This window comes from Pteronotus mesoamericanus, unplaced genomic scaffold (genome assembly GCF_021234165.1).
Source record: "Pteronotus mesoamericanus isolate MK-2021 breed Mesoamerican mustached bat unplaced genomic scaffold, CSHL_Meso_final contig_100, whole genome shotgun sequence".
Lineage (NCBI taxonomy): Eukaryota > Metazoa > Chordata > Mammalia > Chiroptera > Mormoopidae > Pteronotus > Pteronotus mesoamericanus.
In genome coordinates, this window is record NW_026554999.1 from 4,200,409 (window position 1) to 4,214,254 (window position 13,846).

The 13,846-nt window shown below is 39.2% G+C and overlaps 1 protein-coding gene across 1 annotated transcript; it reads left to right on the top strand.

The window, feature by feature from the left end:
* The first annotated feature begins 690 nt into the window (after nt 1-690).
* Nucleotides 691-8,363, top strand: PNN (pinin, desmosome associated protein). The gene is made up of 9 exons (XM_054590210.1): nt 691-865; nt 1,533-1,604; nt 1,987-2,055; nt 3,051-3,123; nt 3,241-3,335; nt 3,740-3,815; nt 4,880-5,035; nt 5,113-5,251; nt 6,007-8,363. Exons 1-9 carry the CDS (start codon nt 753-755, stop codon nt 7,356-7,358), a joined length of 2,145 nt encoding a protein of 714 aa, XP_054446185.1. The 5' UTR covers nt 691-752; the 3' UTR covers nt 7,359-8,363.
* The last annotated feature ends 5,483 nt before the right edge of the window (nt 8,364-13,846 follow it).

Sequence of the window (13,846 nt, forward strand, 5' to 3'; positions counted from 1 at the left end):
GGTCTGATGTGACTGTGATTCCAGGTTGGCAAGACCTAGGGACAGTAACAGTGTTCCCACACTCTATTTCCTTATCAAGAAAAAAAGGCATTTTACTCAAGCTTTTGAGAGCATAACACATGTAAAGCGTTTCATACAATGTCCTGAAATAACTGTTAGCTATTAGATTAGGATTAAGGACTTTTCCTGTTTCTTCATTCTTTGCTTCCCTCTGCCCCTTTTGGTTTAACCGAATCTAGGGAAGCCTGCACCCCCCACACTCTCTCTGGGCATGCGCACCACACAACGGCCGCACCCTTTCCTAATCTAATCATTGATAAGGAGTGGGAGAATACACTCGCCTCGGGCCCACTTTGATGTGATTAAGTGGCTAAGACAACCTAAAACTCGTCTTGGCATAAGTTAAAAGGGCTGCAAAACTCGGCAGTCCTCTCCAAGAGAGCACACCTACGAGCCCGCATCTCTGAGAACCAAGGACTCATAGACCCACCCCGGCACTGCGTTAGAAGCAGAGCCCAGCAGCCCGCAGCTAAATGGGCGGGGGGGTGCGGGGGACCGCCTGACGGACTTTTCATTGCCCCAGAGTCACAGAGACCGGCAGATTCTCCCCCTTCCGGTTGCTGAGTGGTTGAGGCCAAAAACAACGTCTACCGTCATTGGCTGAGCCCAGCTGTCAGTCTTCTCGCCTCTGGCGGCGCGACACAGTCAGGGGAGGCCTGTGGAGCAGTCTCGAAGCCTGCTGCGGGGAGAAGATGGCGGTCGCAGTGAGAACTTTGCAGGAGCAGCTGGAAAAGGCCAAAGAGAGCCTAAAGAATGTGGATGAGAATATTCGCAAGCTCACCGGGCGGGATCCGAATGATGTGAGGTAAGGGCCGTACAAGCAATGCCGGCTCCTAGAGGCAGCCATCAAACCGGGGTGAATTGGGGGCGGGGAGGGCCACCAGCTATGAGGAGGCTGTAACATCGCGGCCTGTCTTCGAGGCGGCGGTCGAAACCGGTTTTCGGTGAGGTGAGGAGTCTCCAAGACCCCCGCCATTGGTCCTCGTGCTCAGGTGCGTGAGGAAGGAGAGCGGATCGAGGGTGCGCCGGTTGGCTTCCAGGCCTGTGGGAAGGCCGGGACTCCCGATTCCCGCCCTTGGCTGTGCAGGCCCGGAACTGCAGCACAAAGCCCCTTCCCCCCGCCGACGACCACCAGGCCGGGCTGGCCCGGAGGCCCTCCTGCGACACAAATCGCCGCCTTGCTCTTAGACTCTTGGCCACGTGCAGCTCTCTTGGGGTTGGAGAAATTAGAACTGATCCAAGCTTGTTAATGTGTAGTGGCTTCGAGGTCAGTATGATTTGTGTGGTACTGATGTTGAAAAAATAAGGAAGTTAAATGAAGTAGTGCTTCCTCTCCTGTTTCGAACACGTAGATTTGATCCGTCTTCGGAGAACTTTTCTGGTTTTCTCCTCATGATGAACCGCAGCAGCGAATGAAATACATTGGATGTGTTCGCATGTGATTTTTTACATTGATTGTAAATATCTTGTAGGCCCATCCAAGCCAGATTGCTGGCCCTTTCTGGTCCTGGTGGAGGTAGAGGACGTGGTAGTTTATTGCTGAGGTAAGGTTCCCTTTTAACTTAATTTATATGCTAAAACTACTGGTGACTTTTACGCTAAATTAATATCGTTTTAAACAAAATTCATCATAGAACCAGTGCGAGAGGTGTTCGTGTTTAAAACTGTAATCAGCTGTAGTTTCTGCACAGTTATTGTGGAACTTCATTTACATGCAGAACTGAAGATTAAAGAATATGTTTACAATTTTTGTGTAAACTTTATTCTTGTAGATTTTAAAAAATGGTATAAAATAATCTTGGAGTGAATACCCATTTAAGGTTTCTTTTATTGGAAGGATATTTAAAAATTTAAGTTCTCTTGGTAAATGGAAATACCATTTATCTTAAATTTCAAGTGCTTTGTGTTGGACATTTTTAATCACAGGCGTGGATTCTCAGATAGTGGAGGAGGACCCCCAGCCAAACAGAGAGACCTTGAAGGGGCAGTCAGTAGGTATGTTGAAAAAAAGATTCTGAAGGCATACTTAATGTGTTTTATTTTCTGAGGTGGCATTCAAATGTAAATATTTAAGGAGTATTGTTTTGTCAGTGAAACATATCCAGCCTATAGAAAAGTTAGGTAAGAGTTTACATGAACCAAAATTTTGAGGACATGCCCAGGAACAAAATCTCAACGGATTGAGAAAATGCTCTGGAGAATGTATATTTTGCAGTTTATTTTATACATTAGAATAAAAGGAGGAGACATGAGGGTTACTTGAAATCTGTTGGTGGTAGATTAAGGAGGCTGGAAAAGGTAAAGCAAGGAAATCTCTAGGACTGGATAAAAAGCAAAATTGAGATACTTATTTTACATTGGTGGGTACAGGATAGTGAACATTTACTGCATATAGGGATCGTATGTGGGAACAGGATAACAACAAGGACTCTGTGGTCTCGTGCTCTGGAGCCTGCAGTTGTGCCTTCAAAGGGTCTTGAAATTACCGAGACATTTCAAAAGTATGTTATCCTAGATGCACAAGAGCAGTGGACAGAGCTCACCTGACGTAAAGATTGACCTTGGCTAAGGAAGCTATCAGGACTGAGATGTGACTACCTGGCACGTCCTACCCAGATAGGAATTTATGAGCACACCATACTGTGTGGTTATTTTTGGTCACTGAGACTCACAGTATCACTCAAAACTCAGTTTTTCATTAGTGATAACTATTACCAAAATAAAGGTCATGAGACCAGTAAGACTGAGCAAATAGTGAATTTGTGCTGCTTTTCCATCTTGTACTACAAAAACTTAGCCAGTTTGAGAGATACAGGACATGAGAGTCTGTATTGGGCATTGATGATATATTTTATTCTTTCACTACTGGAGGAAGGAGTAAAATGAGATGGAGACTAATAGGATGAAATTCCTAGAAAAAGTAGTCATTTGCCCTAGGTATGCATTTAAGTCAAATTCTGTCACGGTCATTTAAATTTTTTCTACCACAGGCTGGGCGGGGAGCGTCGGACACGGAGAGAATCACGCCAAGAAAGCGACCCAGAAGATGATGATGTTAAAAAGGTAATTAAGATGAAAAGAACTTCTTAGAGGATAAATATAGTATTTTCATCTTAGAACATTTCAAAGAGTACCACCCATATGCTTACTAAATTACTGAGATTTTCTTTACTTCTGCAGCCAGCTTTGCAGTCTTCAGTTGTAGCTACCTCCAAAGAGCGCACACGGAGAGACCTTATCCAGGATCAAAACATGGACGAAAAGGGAAAGCAAAGGTACGTTTTGTGATTTCTGGGGAAAAGAAACCCCGGTCAAATGATGCAATTTAAGAAAATTTAAGTAGCCCTGGCTGGTGTACTTGGTGGACTGAGCACCTACCTGCCTGTGAGCTGAAAGGTAGCAGGTGTGATTGATTCCCTGTTTGGGCACATTCCTGGGTTGTGGGCCAGGTCCCCAGTTGGTGGCATGTGATAGGCCAGCTGATTTCTCGCACATTTATGATTCTCTTCCTCTTTTTCTCCCTCTCCTTCCCTCTCTGTGAAAATAAATAAATAAAACCTCTTTTAAAAAAAAGAAAATTTAAGCAGTTGTCCAAGTGCCTATACTATGTTTCTTTTTAGAAAATGGCAAGTTTAAATGAATGGATCCCACTGAAATTGAATTTTTTTTTTTTGTACAGGAACCGGCGAATATTTGGCTTGTTGATGGGCACCCTTCAGAAGTTTAAACAAGAATCCACTGTTGCTACTGAAAGGGTACTTATGCAGTTTTTCCTTTGCTTCCTTAAGTTATCAAAGTAGTGGCTTACATGTTTTTAAAAAGAGCCAGAAAGCTCTCAAGATTTAGTTGCAGCCTGAAATGAAGCCAGTGAAAAACATAAAACTTCATGAAGTTAACTTGTTAACTGGTCTTTTGTTAAGGTGCTGTAAACCAATTGAGTGAACTCCTTTGTAGTGGAAAGAACTGTGGTTTGTGACTCAGGAGAACCTAAGCTCTGGTCTCAGCTCTATATCAATCTTGTTTTGTGATCTTAGACAAGTCCCTTTAGGCTTCAGAATACTTTTTCTTGAGCCAAAGGTGTTGAACTCATCTTTGCTACTAGTTCAGTAATTCTAATTTTTTAGACTTATTTACACACCCAGGGGCAATACTTAAAACTCTAGAAGCAAAAGCTTAAATGTTTACTGCCCTCCACAGTTTAATTAACTGTGTCATCTTTCTAGAAGGCTTTATTTTGCTGAAGGTCTGTGGAGTTTAATACCCAAGTTTTTGCTTCTTGGGAGAGCTTATAGTAGAAAGGGAGGTAACAGTTTAGTTGTAGAAGATTAATAAACTTATTTCAGCTTTTATGTGTTAACTTTGCTAGAGAATATAAAAGGCTTAAAGGCATTTTAATGTGAAGAGTAAACAGTTGTTTTTCTAATAGAAAGGAGGTATGACTTGTTACTACATTAGGACATCATATCTGTCTTTTTTTTTTTTTTTTAATTTAGGAAGAATAACTAAAGACAACCTATAAAGGCGTTTTTCTGTGTGTTGTTAATTTATGAACCTTACCTAAAAGTCATGGTGGAATGGAATAGTTACTAACATTGGCTTATGGCTTTAAAATTCAGATTTTTACACAGAAAAGCTTCATTCCCCATTTTCTGAAAGAAAATTTTCAGTCAGTCTCAAATGCTACGTAGTACTAAGTTTGAATTAGTTGGTACCCTAAATTGCAAATGTGAAACATATATGCAGATAACTTAGTAAAATTGTAATGCTTCACATAATGAGGATATGTAATGAGATTTTAAAGTCCATTTTTTATCTTTAGCAAAAGAGACGCCAGGAAATTGAACAAAAACTTGAAGTGCAGGCAGAAGAAGAGAGAAAGCAGGTTGAAAATGAGAGGAGGGAACTATTTGAAGAGAGACGTGCTAAACAGACAGAACTGCGGCTTTTGGAACAGAAGGTTGAGCTTGCGCAGCTGGTGAGTAGTATTTTAGAATTCTAAAATTGGTGATCTTTCATGTTTACAAAAACACTGACCTTTTACCTTTTCTTTAGCAAGAAGAATGGAATGAGCACAATGCCAAGATAATTAAATATATAAGAACTAAGACAAAGCCCCATTTGTTTTATATTCCTGGAAGAATGTGTCCAGCTACCCAAAAACTAATAGAAGAGTCACAGAGAAAAATGAATGGTAAGTGTGCATGAAGAGAACCATTGAAATATTCCTAATGGGTAAAGTAACACACTTAAATATAAACATTTATTTGTTTCCTATAATAGGTTGTGATTTAACAGCTAATCGTTAAAATGCGATGCTAATGTGTTTGGAGTATAAGAGCATGTGTTTTCATGATGGAGTTTAACTGGAAACTTAGGTTTTGTAGATAGTGCTTAATACATGTATACTTCTTATGCATTTGAGTGGTATGATTCCTTTTTTGCCTGATACTTTTTAGCAGCCAGACATAAATACTAATGAAGCAAGAAAAGTTGAACATCAGAACATTAATGTAGCCCAAAGAGAGGGAGCACACATGGAAGGGTAGACGCTGCTAAGATAGTGATTAGATGACATTTCTCTTTAGTATCAGAAAAATTAATGCATGATATACTGTAAAACTGATTATTTGAAGGAAGTTTTGTTCTTTTTCAATTAGCATAAAATTAAGTAGCAAAAGATTGTCCTTTTTGTCCATCATATAGATAATATGATGTAGTTTTGCCTGTGACTAATTTCTTTATACATAGGTCTTGGGTGGATTATTGCTTTTGTTATTTTATGTCAATTTGTAATTACTTACTTGCCAAAATTAGTTTTTTGTCGTCATTTCTGTACAAAAAGATGGTCAGATAAAACTCATTGACAGTTTGTGGCCAGGGGTCAAATTGTGACTGAATTTACTTAACCCGAAGTAAATTTTACACATGTAAATTTTTATTCTTTAGCTTTATTTGAAGGTAGACGCCTCGAATTTGCAGAACAAATAAATAAAATGGAGGCTAGGCCTAGAAGACAATCAATGAAGGAAAAAGAGCAACAGGTGATGCGAAATGAAGAACAGAAGGCGGAACAAGAAGAGGGTAAGGTGGCTCAGCGAGAGGAAGAGTTGGAGGAGACAGGTAATCAGCACAATGATGTAGAAATAGAGGAAGCAGGAGAGGAAGAGGAAAAGGAAATAAGTATAGTTCATAGTGATGCAGAGAAAGAACAGGAGGAGGAGGAACAAAAACAGGAGATGGAGGTTAAGATGGAAGAGGAAACTGAGGTAAGGGAAAGTGAAAAGCAGCAGGATAGTCAGCCTGAAGTTATGGATGTGCTAGAGATGGTGGAGAGTGTCAAAAATGTAATTGCTGAGCAGGAGGTAATGGAAACCAACCAAGTTGAAAGTGTAGAACCTTCAGAAAATGAAACTAACAAGGAATTGGAGCCAGAAATGGAATTTGAAGTTGAGCCAGATAAAGAATGCAAGTCTCTTTCTCCTGCAAAAGAGAATGCTAATGCTCTAGAAATGGAAAATGAGCCTGAGGACAAAGAAGAGAAAGATTCAGAGCCTCAACCTGAGCCTATGGCTCTGGCTCAGCCCCTGCCTCAGCCTCAGCCCCTATCTCAGTCCCAAGTGGTACTCCAGCCCCAACCTCCCTCTCAACCCGAGACTTTGCCATTAGCTGTTTCAGAATCATCATCTCAGGTTATTCAGGAACAAGGGCATTTACTACCTGAGAGGAAAGAATGTCCTGTAGAATCTGTAAAACTTACTGAGATGGCAGTAGAGCCACTCTTGACAGTACATTCGGAGAGCAAATCCAAAACCAAAACTAGGAGCAGAAGTAGAGGTCGAGCTAGAAATAAAACAAGCAAGAGTAGAAGTCGAAGCAGCAGCAGTAGTAGTTCTAGTAGCAGTTCAACCAGTAGCAGCAGTGGAAGCAGTTCCAGCAGTGGCAGTAGTAGTAGTCGAAGTAGTTCAAGTAGCAGTTCCAGTACAAGTGGCAGCAGCAGCAGAGACAGCAGCAGCAGCACTACTAGTAGTAGTGAGAGTAGAAGTCGGAGTAGGGGTCGGGGACATAATAGAGACAGAAAGCACAGAAGGAGTGTGGATCGGAAGCGAAGGGATACATCAGGACTAGAAAGGAGTCACAAATCTTCAAAAGGTGGCAGTAGTAGAGATACGAAAGGATCAAAGGATAAGAATTCCCGGTCTGACAGAAAGAGGTCTATATCAGAGAGTAGTCGATCAGGCAAAAGATCTTCAAGAAGTGAAAGAGACCGAAAATCAGACAGGAAAGACAAAAGGCGTTAATGGAAGAAGCCAGGCTTTCTTAGCCAATTTGCAGCAGAAGATTTCTTGATGAGTAAAAGGATTACCTTTCCTTGTAAGGAGGATGCTGCCTTAAGAATTGCATGTTGTAAAAAAATCTTTTTGGAAAATACAGACTGTTTGTTTACCAGACATTCTTGTACTTTTTGCATAATTTTGTAAGAGTTATTTATCAAAATTATGTGAGGTTCCAAAATATGTAAAAAATAATTATAATAAAAAAGATTAACATCCCTTGTCATCTTTTTTAAATATCCTATACTCCTCAGTAAGAATCTGTATATTTTAATAGGTAAATCTTTGAGTCTGTTCCCTTCTAATTCTGTATTATATGTTGCTTTTGTAGAAATAAATGTGCATTTCTTTCATTAGTTTTGGGATGTCCTCGACACTTGTATAATAAATATCCCCTTGATATAATTTTCAGCTTTTATCACTAGATACTGAACATGATTAGAATGTCTTTGAAGGTTTCCTCACTTTTTTGCCTTGGACAATTATTTTGCATTGTCAAAGTCAGCTATTTGCAGCTTCTGGGGGGCATAGTTCTTAAGATGATTTGCAACTTTTTCTAATTTCCCTTGTTATTTTCATCTAAGCATTTCCCTGTTTCTCATATTTATACCATATATTTGGTAGATAAATTAAAACAGTTTGATTTGGTTGGCATTTTCTTCACAATTATGGGAGCATCATTCTTTTGTCTTCATTCTTTGTGAAACGGCATATACATCTGTTAAAATAATCACTTCTTTCCAGGGGAGGGAGGTAGAAAGGTATATTCTAAGCTTGGTTTTTGAGTTTGTGGTCTTGTCTTAACTTTTGTGTTGGCTCTAACTGAAACATGCCAGTAAGTGTTTTCAAGAATTTTTGTTTGAGTATTGTATGAAAGTTTACAAAATAAAGTTCATTTACACTTGAATCTGTAAAAAAGATAACACAAGTGTATCAAGTGATTATTATTAACTTTGTTTTATAAATTTGTATGAATTTGGAGTATCTGTTGCCCATTACATGTGCAAATAAATGTGGCTTAGACTTGTGTGACTGCTTAAGACTAGTACTTGTATTAAGTTTTTGATGCTTTATACAAGAGAGCACTTAAGTTGCAATTGGCAGTTTTTGAGTTCATAATTTAAGACTGACTACCTTTTAGGCTTGACTTTCAATATTATGCCCTCCTTTGACAAGTAAATGGGACCAGTGAAAATGCCCACAAGCATTTCCAGCATTGCATAAATGTAAACAAACGTTAAAAGGAAATTCTAAAAAACCCTTCCTTGGTGTAATTACTAAGCAGTAAATGAGCAGAACTCCAACTGCAAAGCTAGCTGCTTGCATTCCTGGGCCATTTGTTTCCATTAAGAGTAGCTTTGGAGATTTTAATAATCTCTAGCAGGAAGTAGCTCTGGCTTATCTGTAAGGTTCCAAGACAGTGGATACCTGAAACAATGGATGGTACCAAACCCTATGTACACTGATGTTTTTTCCTATGGAAACAAAAGTTTGTAAGGCACAGTAAGATTAACAGTAATAAACTAGAACAACTAAAAAATACATGCTATGATGAGTTACATAAGGGATCACTTGTTTCAGGGTATCCCTTGCCATTTCATATCTTTAACCATGGTTGACTGCAGGTAACAAGCTACAGATGAAGTTGGGACTACTGTACAAATTATTTTCCTGTGCATTGGATGAGGAAAAGAACCACTTAAAGGGGATGACAAATTTTACCTGATTTTTAAAAGTCCTTATTTTATTAATCTAAAGTTCACTGGGAAATTTGAACAATTATAGCACTTACAGAAAAAGACTGGTTTTGGGTTCAAGCACAGTTGTTGGTAGTGGTCCTGGTATAATGCATGGGGATAAAAGATTTTTGGAATATGGAGCAATTTTCAGTAAAGTTTTGCTGATGCATATAGGAAGATACCCAGTGTTACTGAGGTACATTTATAAATTGGAAGGTTCCATTTTTTAATATTTCCAGTTTTATCTTTAAAATGAAATTTTACAAATTTCAGAGAACTGTGTAATTGGTTACTTACAAAGGTCAGATATAAGGAATGTTAGAATGTAAGTAGGGACAGTTTCAAGGGGGACATCACTGGGCCCTATTGGAGGTTACAAATTAGTGTTGATGGAAAGTTCAGTGGCTAAGGACAAATTAGTTTGGCGCTCTGTTAATTAGCAAAGACATCCAAGTAGGATGTTTAGAAAACAACATGTTTACCCTTATATTCAAGGTTTGCACAGTGATAGAAATTAGAAAATTGGTCTTCAGTGGTATTTAGCCTGTCTAGGGCTCATCTGTGTACTATTTCTAGAACTTGTAACTAATGTATACTCAAGTAATTTGGACTAAGCAAATCCAACGAAATAAGTTGAAAAAGTCTGTGAGTTAATTGACAAATTTAAAAGAGAAGCTACTCGTGAGAACACAGTATAGTGACAATCAGCCAATGCTGTCAGACTAACGTCATTAAAATGGGGGTTCAATCTATGAATTAAAAAAATTTTTTTAAAAGTATTGACCCAGTTTCTCTTGAAATAATACCATTCAGATGTTTAGCCCAGAAAAAAAAAAAAAGCTGTTTACGTGGTTGGACATTCCTGCTCTAATAAATCAATGCAGAAGATTGGAAAGAAGTCTGAAAATTTCTAACACTTCTTTGTCTCACTGAGCATGATCTTTTCCAAAATACATGCATGAGGACTCCAGAAAGTATCCAGCCATGTAATATGAAAAATAGGGACATTTATTGAAGAAGATCCAAGAAACATCGTACATAGAACAATGACACCACAGTCCCCTTCAAAATAGGTGCCTTGGGACCTCACACTGTTCCAATCACCATCAGCTGCCCTGTCATATTTTACTGAATCTCATTAATGGTCTGAAATCTTTTCAAAGGCAGTTTTAGCTTTGGGAAAAGCCAGAAGTCATAGGGCACCAAATCTCGGCTGTAGTGGGGCTGAGTCACCCGGATGATTTGATGTTTGTCAAAAATCTCTGCACAAGATGTGCTACAGGAGTGGGCACATCGTAATAAAACTGCCAATCACCAGTTGCCCATAGCTGCCACCTTCTGAATCATCTGAATAGTTTGCATGGAAGAATGTTCAAGCTTAATGCAGAATTGGATGCAGGTCAGTTGCTCTACTCGCTCATTTTGAATGTAACGGCCACAGAGTACACATGTTCAATCAGCGGTGTCTTACGCCCCTACTTACTAGTACAGTGAAGTTGTCGTTCATGCTTGCACATTCCAGTCCACTCTCCTTGGCTTCCAGGTTACATCGATGTTGCACAAACCACCATTTTCAATGGCTGCACTTGTTCCAGACAGATCTCATATATATGATATTCAAACACCTGCAATTCTGCTTGTCATGGCCATTTGAGTACCCCGTTTAAGTTGAGTGTTTTGTTTTTTTTATCTTGAGGACATGCTTAGAGGGAAAGGGAGGGACGGCCGGAGGGGGAGAGGAACTTCATCAGTTGTCTCTCGTTTGCGCTCTGTTGGGGACAGAACGTGCAACCTAGGCACAAGCCCTGACAGGTAATTGAACCCATGACCTTTCGGTTCACAGGATGGCACTCCAACTGAGTGGAAGAAGTCAAATGACAGCCCTGGGCACCCATCTTTTAAAGAGGATAGGGAGCTGAAGAGGAAATCAGCTAGGGCCCCTGTTTAAATCTGCGATAACCACTACTGGGCCTTCACTATCCCCCTTTCTTGATTTTCTTCCATAACATTTAGCATTATACCATAGATATACCATACTTTTCTTTATTATCTACTTCTCATTGGAATGCAAGCTCCAAAAGAGCCAAGATTTTTTTTAACCCCATTGCTGTATTTCAGATGCCTAGGATAGGGCCTTGTGCATTATAAACAATATTGTCATGATGAATTATGACGGGTCAACGTGGCTTATGTGGTTCCATCTCTGCTTGTCTTTACAACTTTAGTTGCTTCTCTTCCACTGTTTCGAACAATGAACTGAGATACATCAAGGAAATGTGGCTGGAGCAGAGTAAGGGAGAACACTACTGTCCAGAGACATAATAGGAGCCATTTAAGTCCTTGAGCTTTTATCTATGGGAGTTTATTAAAGGGTTTGAACAGGAATAAAGTGATAGAATTTATGTAATAACAATCACTGGCTGCTGTGCTGAGAAAAACTAAATGGGACCACGGGCAGGAGCAGAAATGGGGTAGTGCAATAATTAAGCCAAGTATTGTTAACTTAGGCCAGGGTGGTAGCAGTGGAAGTGGTGATCAGATTCTGGGTATACTTTGAAGATAGTCCCCACATGATTTGCTGGTGGAGTGTGTACATGGTGTGAGAAGTCAAGGATGCAAGATTTTACTTGAGCAACTAAAAATGTATTGCCATTAGCCGAGCTGGGGTGGGTGGAGGGACTAGAATTAACAGGTTTGAGGTTAGTGGAGGTCAGCAGGTTAGGAGCTAAGTTTGAGATACCTATTAGATATCCAAGTGAAGATGTGAAGTGAAGGTAGACCTATCAGTTGGGGTCAGGAGACAGCGCTGTACTAGAAATAACAAATTTGAGAATTCTGAGCCTGTCAATGGTAAGATCACCAAGGACTGAGTATAGACAGGGAAGAGGTCAACTGACAGCCCTGGGCACCCCAATTTTTAAGAGGATGGGGAACTGAAGAGAAACCAGCAAAAGAGAAGGAGCATCTAGCAAAATAGAAAAACAGAAGAGAGGAGGTTTTAAAGGTAAGGGAAGTAGTGATCATGTGCTCAAGTGATATTGATAGGTTAATAAAAGTGAAAAATAAAAACCATTGGTTTTAGCAACACAGATCATTAGTGACCTTCAAAAGAGCAATTTTAGGAGAGTGATGGGGGTAAGAGGCTGATAGAAGAGCTCAACCTGGAAGTATGTATAACTTCTAGTCAGGGTAATTGGGCCAATCATCCCACTGAGAAGAACAAGAAAAAAAAATGGATACACACACACACACACACACACACACACACTTTCTCTCTCTCTCCCTCTCTCTCCCTCTCTCTCTCTCTTCAGGTAACCATTAAGGTACTGAAAAGTTAGAAAGCCAAAATCTGAGAAGGAAACCCCAAAAGGTGCCTGACTTCTTTTTTTTTCTTCTAGTACAGCCTATGTCCTCAATTAACTTCTTCCAAAAGGAAACATCTTAGAATTTTTTTCCCAAATTACCCAGCAAACAGTATTTCTTATTGTAGGTACTTATTTGTTTATTAAAGGAACACTAGCACCTCATAGGAAATTAATTTCATGATGTAACCATTAGAATCTTAGTTTTGGTGAATAATCTTATGGGAAATTGTGAAAAATCTGTAGATGCTAAAACTACAATGCATTATAAACAGTTGAATCTTGATTCTACTCTACAACGCAGTAAGGTCTATGTCATTTATTTGAAGATATCCAATTCGGTGGAGGGGAACCTTTTTTAGCTTAACATAGGAAATTATTTATTTTTACTTTTTCCTCTGAAATTTTAAAATGAATGGCTCATTTTCAATAACCACTTAATTTCCAGTTCCTATCTATGCACTTAACATATAGTAGATGCTTGATAAATATTTGTAAGATGAAAGACTATGATCAATCCTTAAGAAAGTAAGAGAAATCAGCTTAATGTTTTTCTCTCAGTAGTAGAAGGTATTCGATCTCTCTAACGCCTAAATGGTCTTCCTTTTACTTAGTAAATAGGCTTTAATAAATGTTTTCTAAATTGAGTAACTCAAAAGAGAAGCTGGGTTCATTAACATTGTATGTTAAAAGACTAACTTGTTTAGGTTGGTTTAGAAGTCATAATCTATAAGAATGGTTGAGATTGCCTTAATTTTAGCAAAGTTACAGAAAAGTGCACAAGTCATGGTATCTAACTCAGTGGATTTGTGCTGTGTAATTGTTATCCAGGTTGTCCAGCTGAGCCACATACAGAATTTTGCACCTCATAGCTATACTACTGACCATGTCATGGTCTTCTGTCATGGTTGACAGAAGCATGGTTGCTTCTATTAATGCACATGCTTAAAAGTTCAAGAGTCTTTAATACTGAAAAGTGCAATTTATGCACTAAGGTCTTGGAAAATAGATAAAAGGTGGCATAGGTATGAGAACTTGAAAAGATATTAGAAGTTATAATAGACTCAAGCTTAGTCAAAGTACCTAATGGTTGCAATGTGAATTTTTACTTCTGTGGTTATTTGCAGGAAACTTAAAATCCCTGCCAAATTTTCTTGCCCCCAAGATTACCTTCAAGATGGTTCTTTTCGGCATCTGTTCACATATGTGCAGAGAAATAGAATTTCACTTTAATATAAGTTTAAGAAAATGTTACCAGAAAAGTAATGACAGGTGGCTCTCCTTGTGGAACCCGTCTTTCCCCAGGGCTCTCTCCCTGTCTCCCCCAACCTATCTTCTCCTCTCTCGTTCCCCT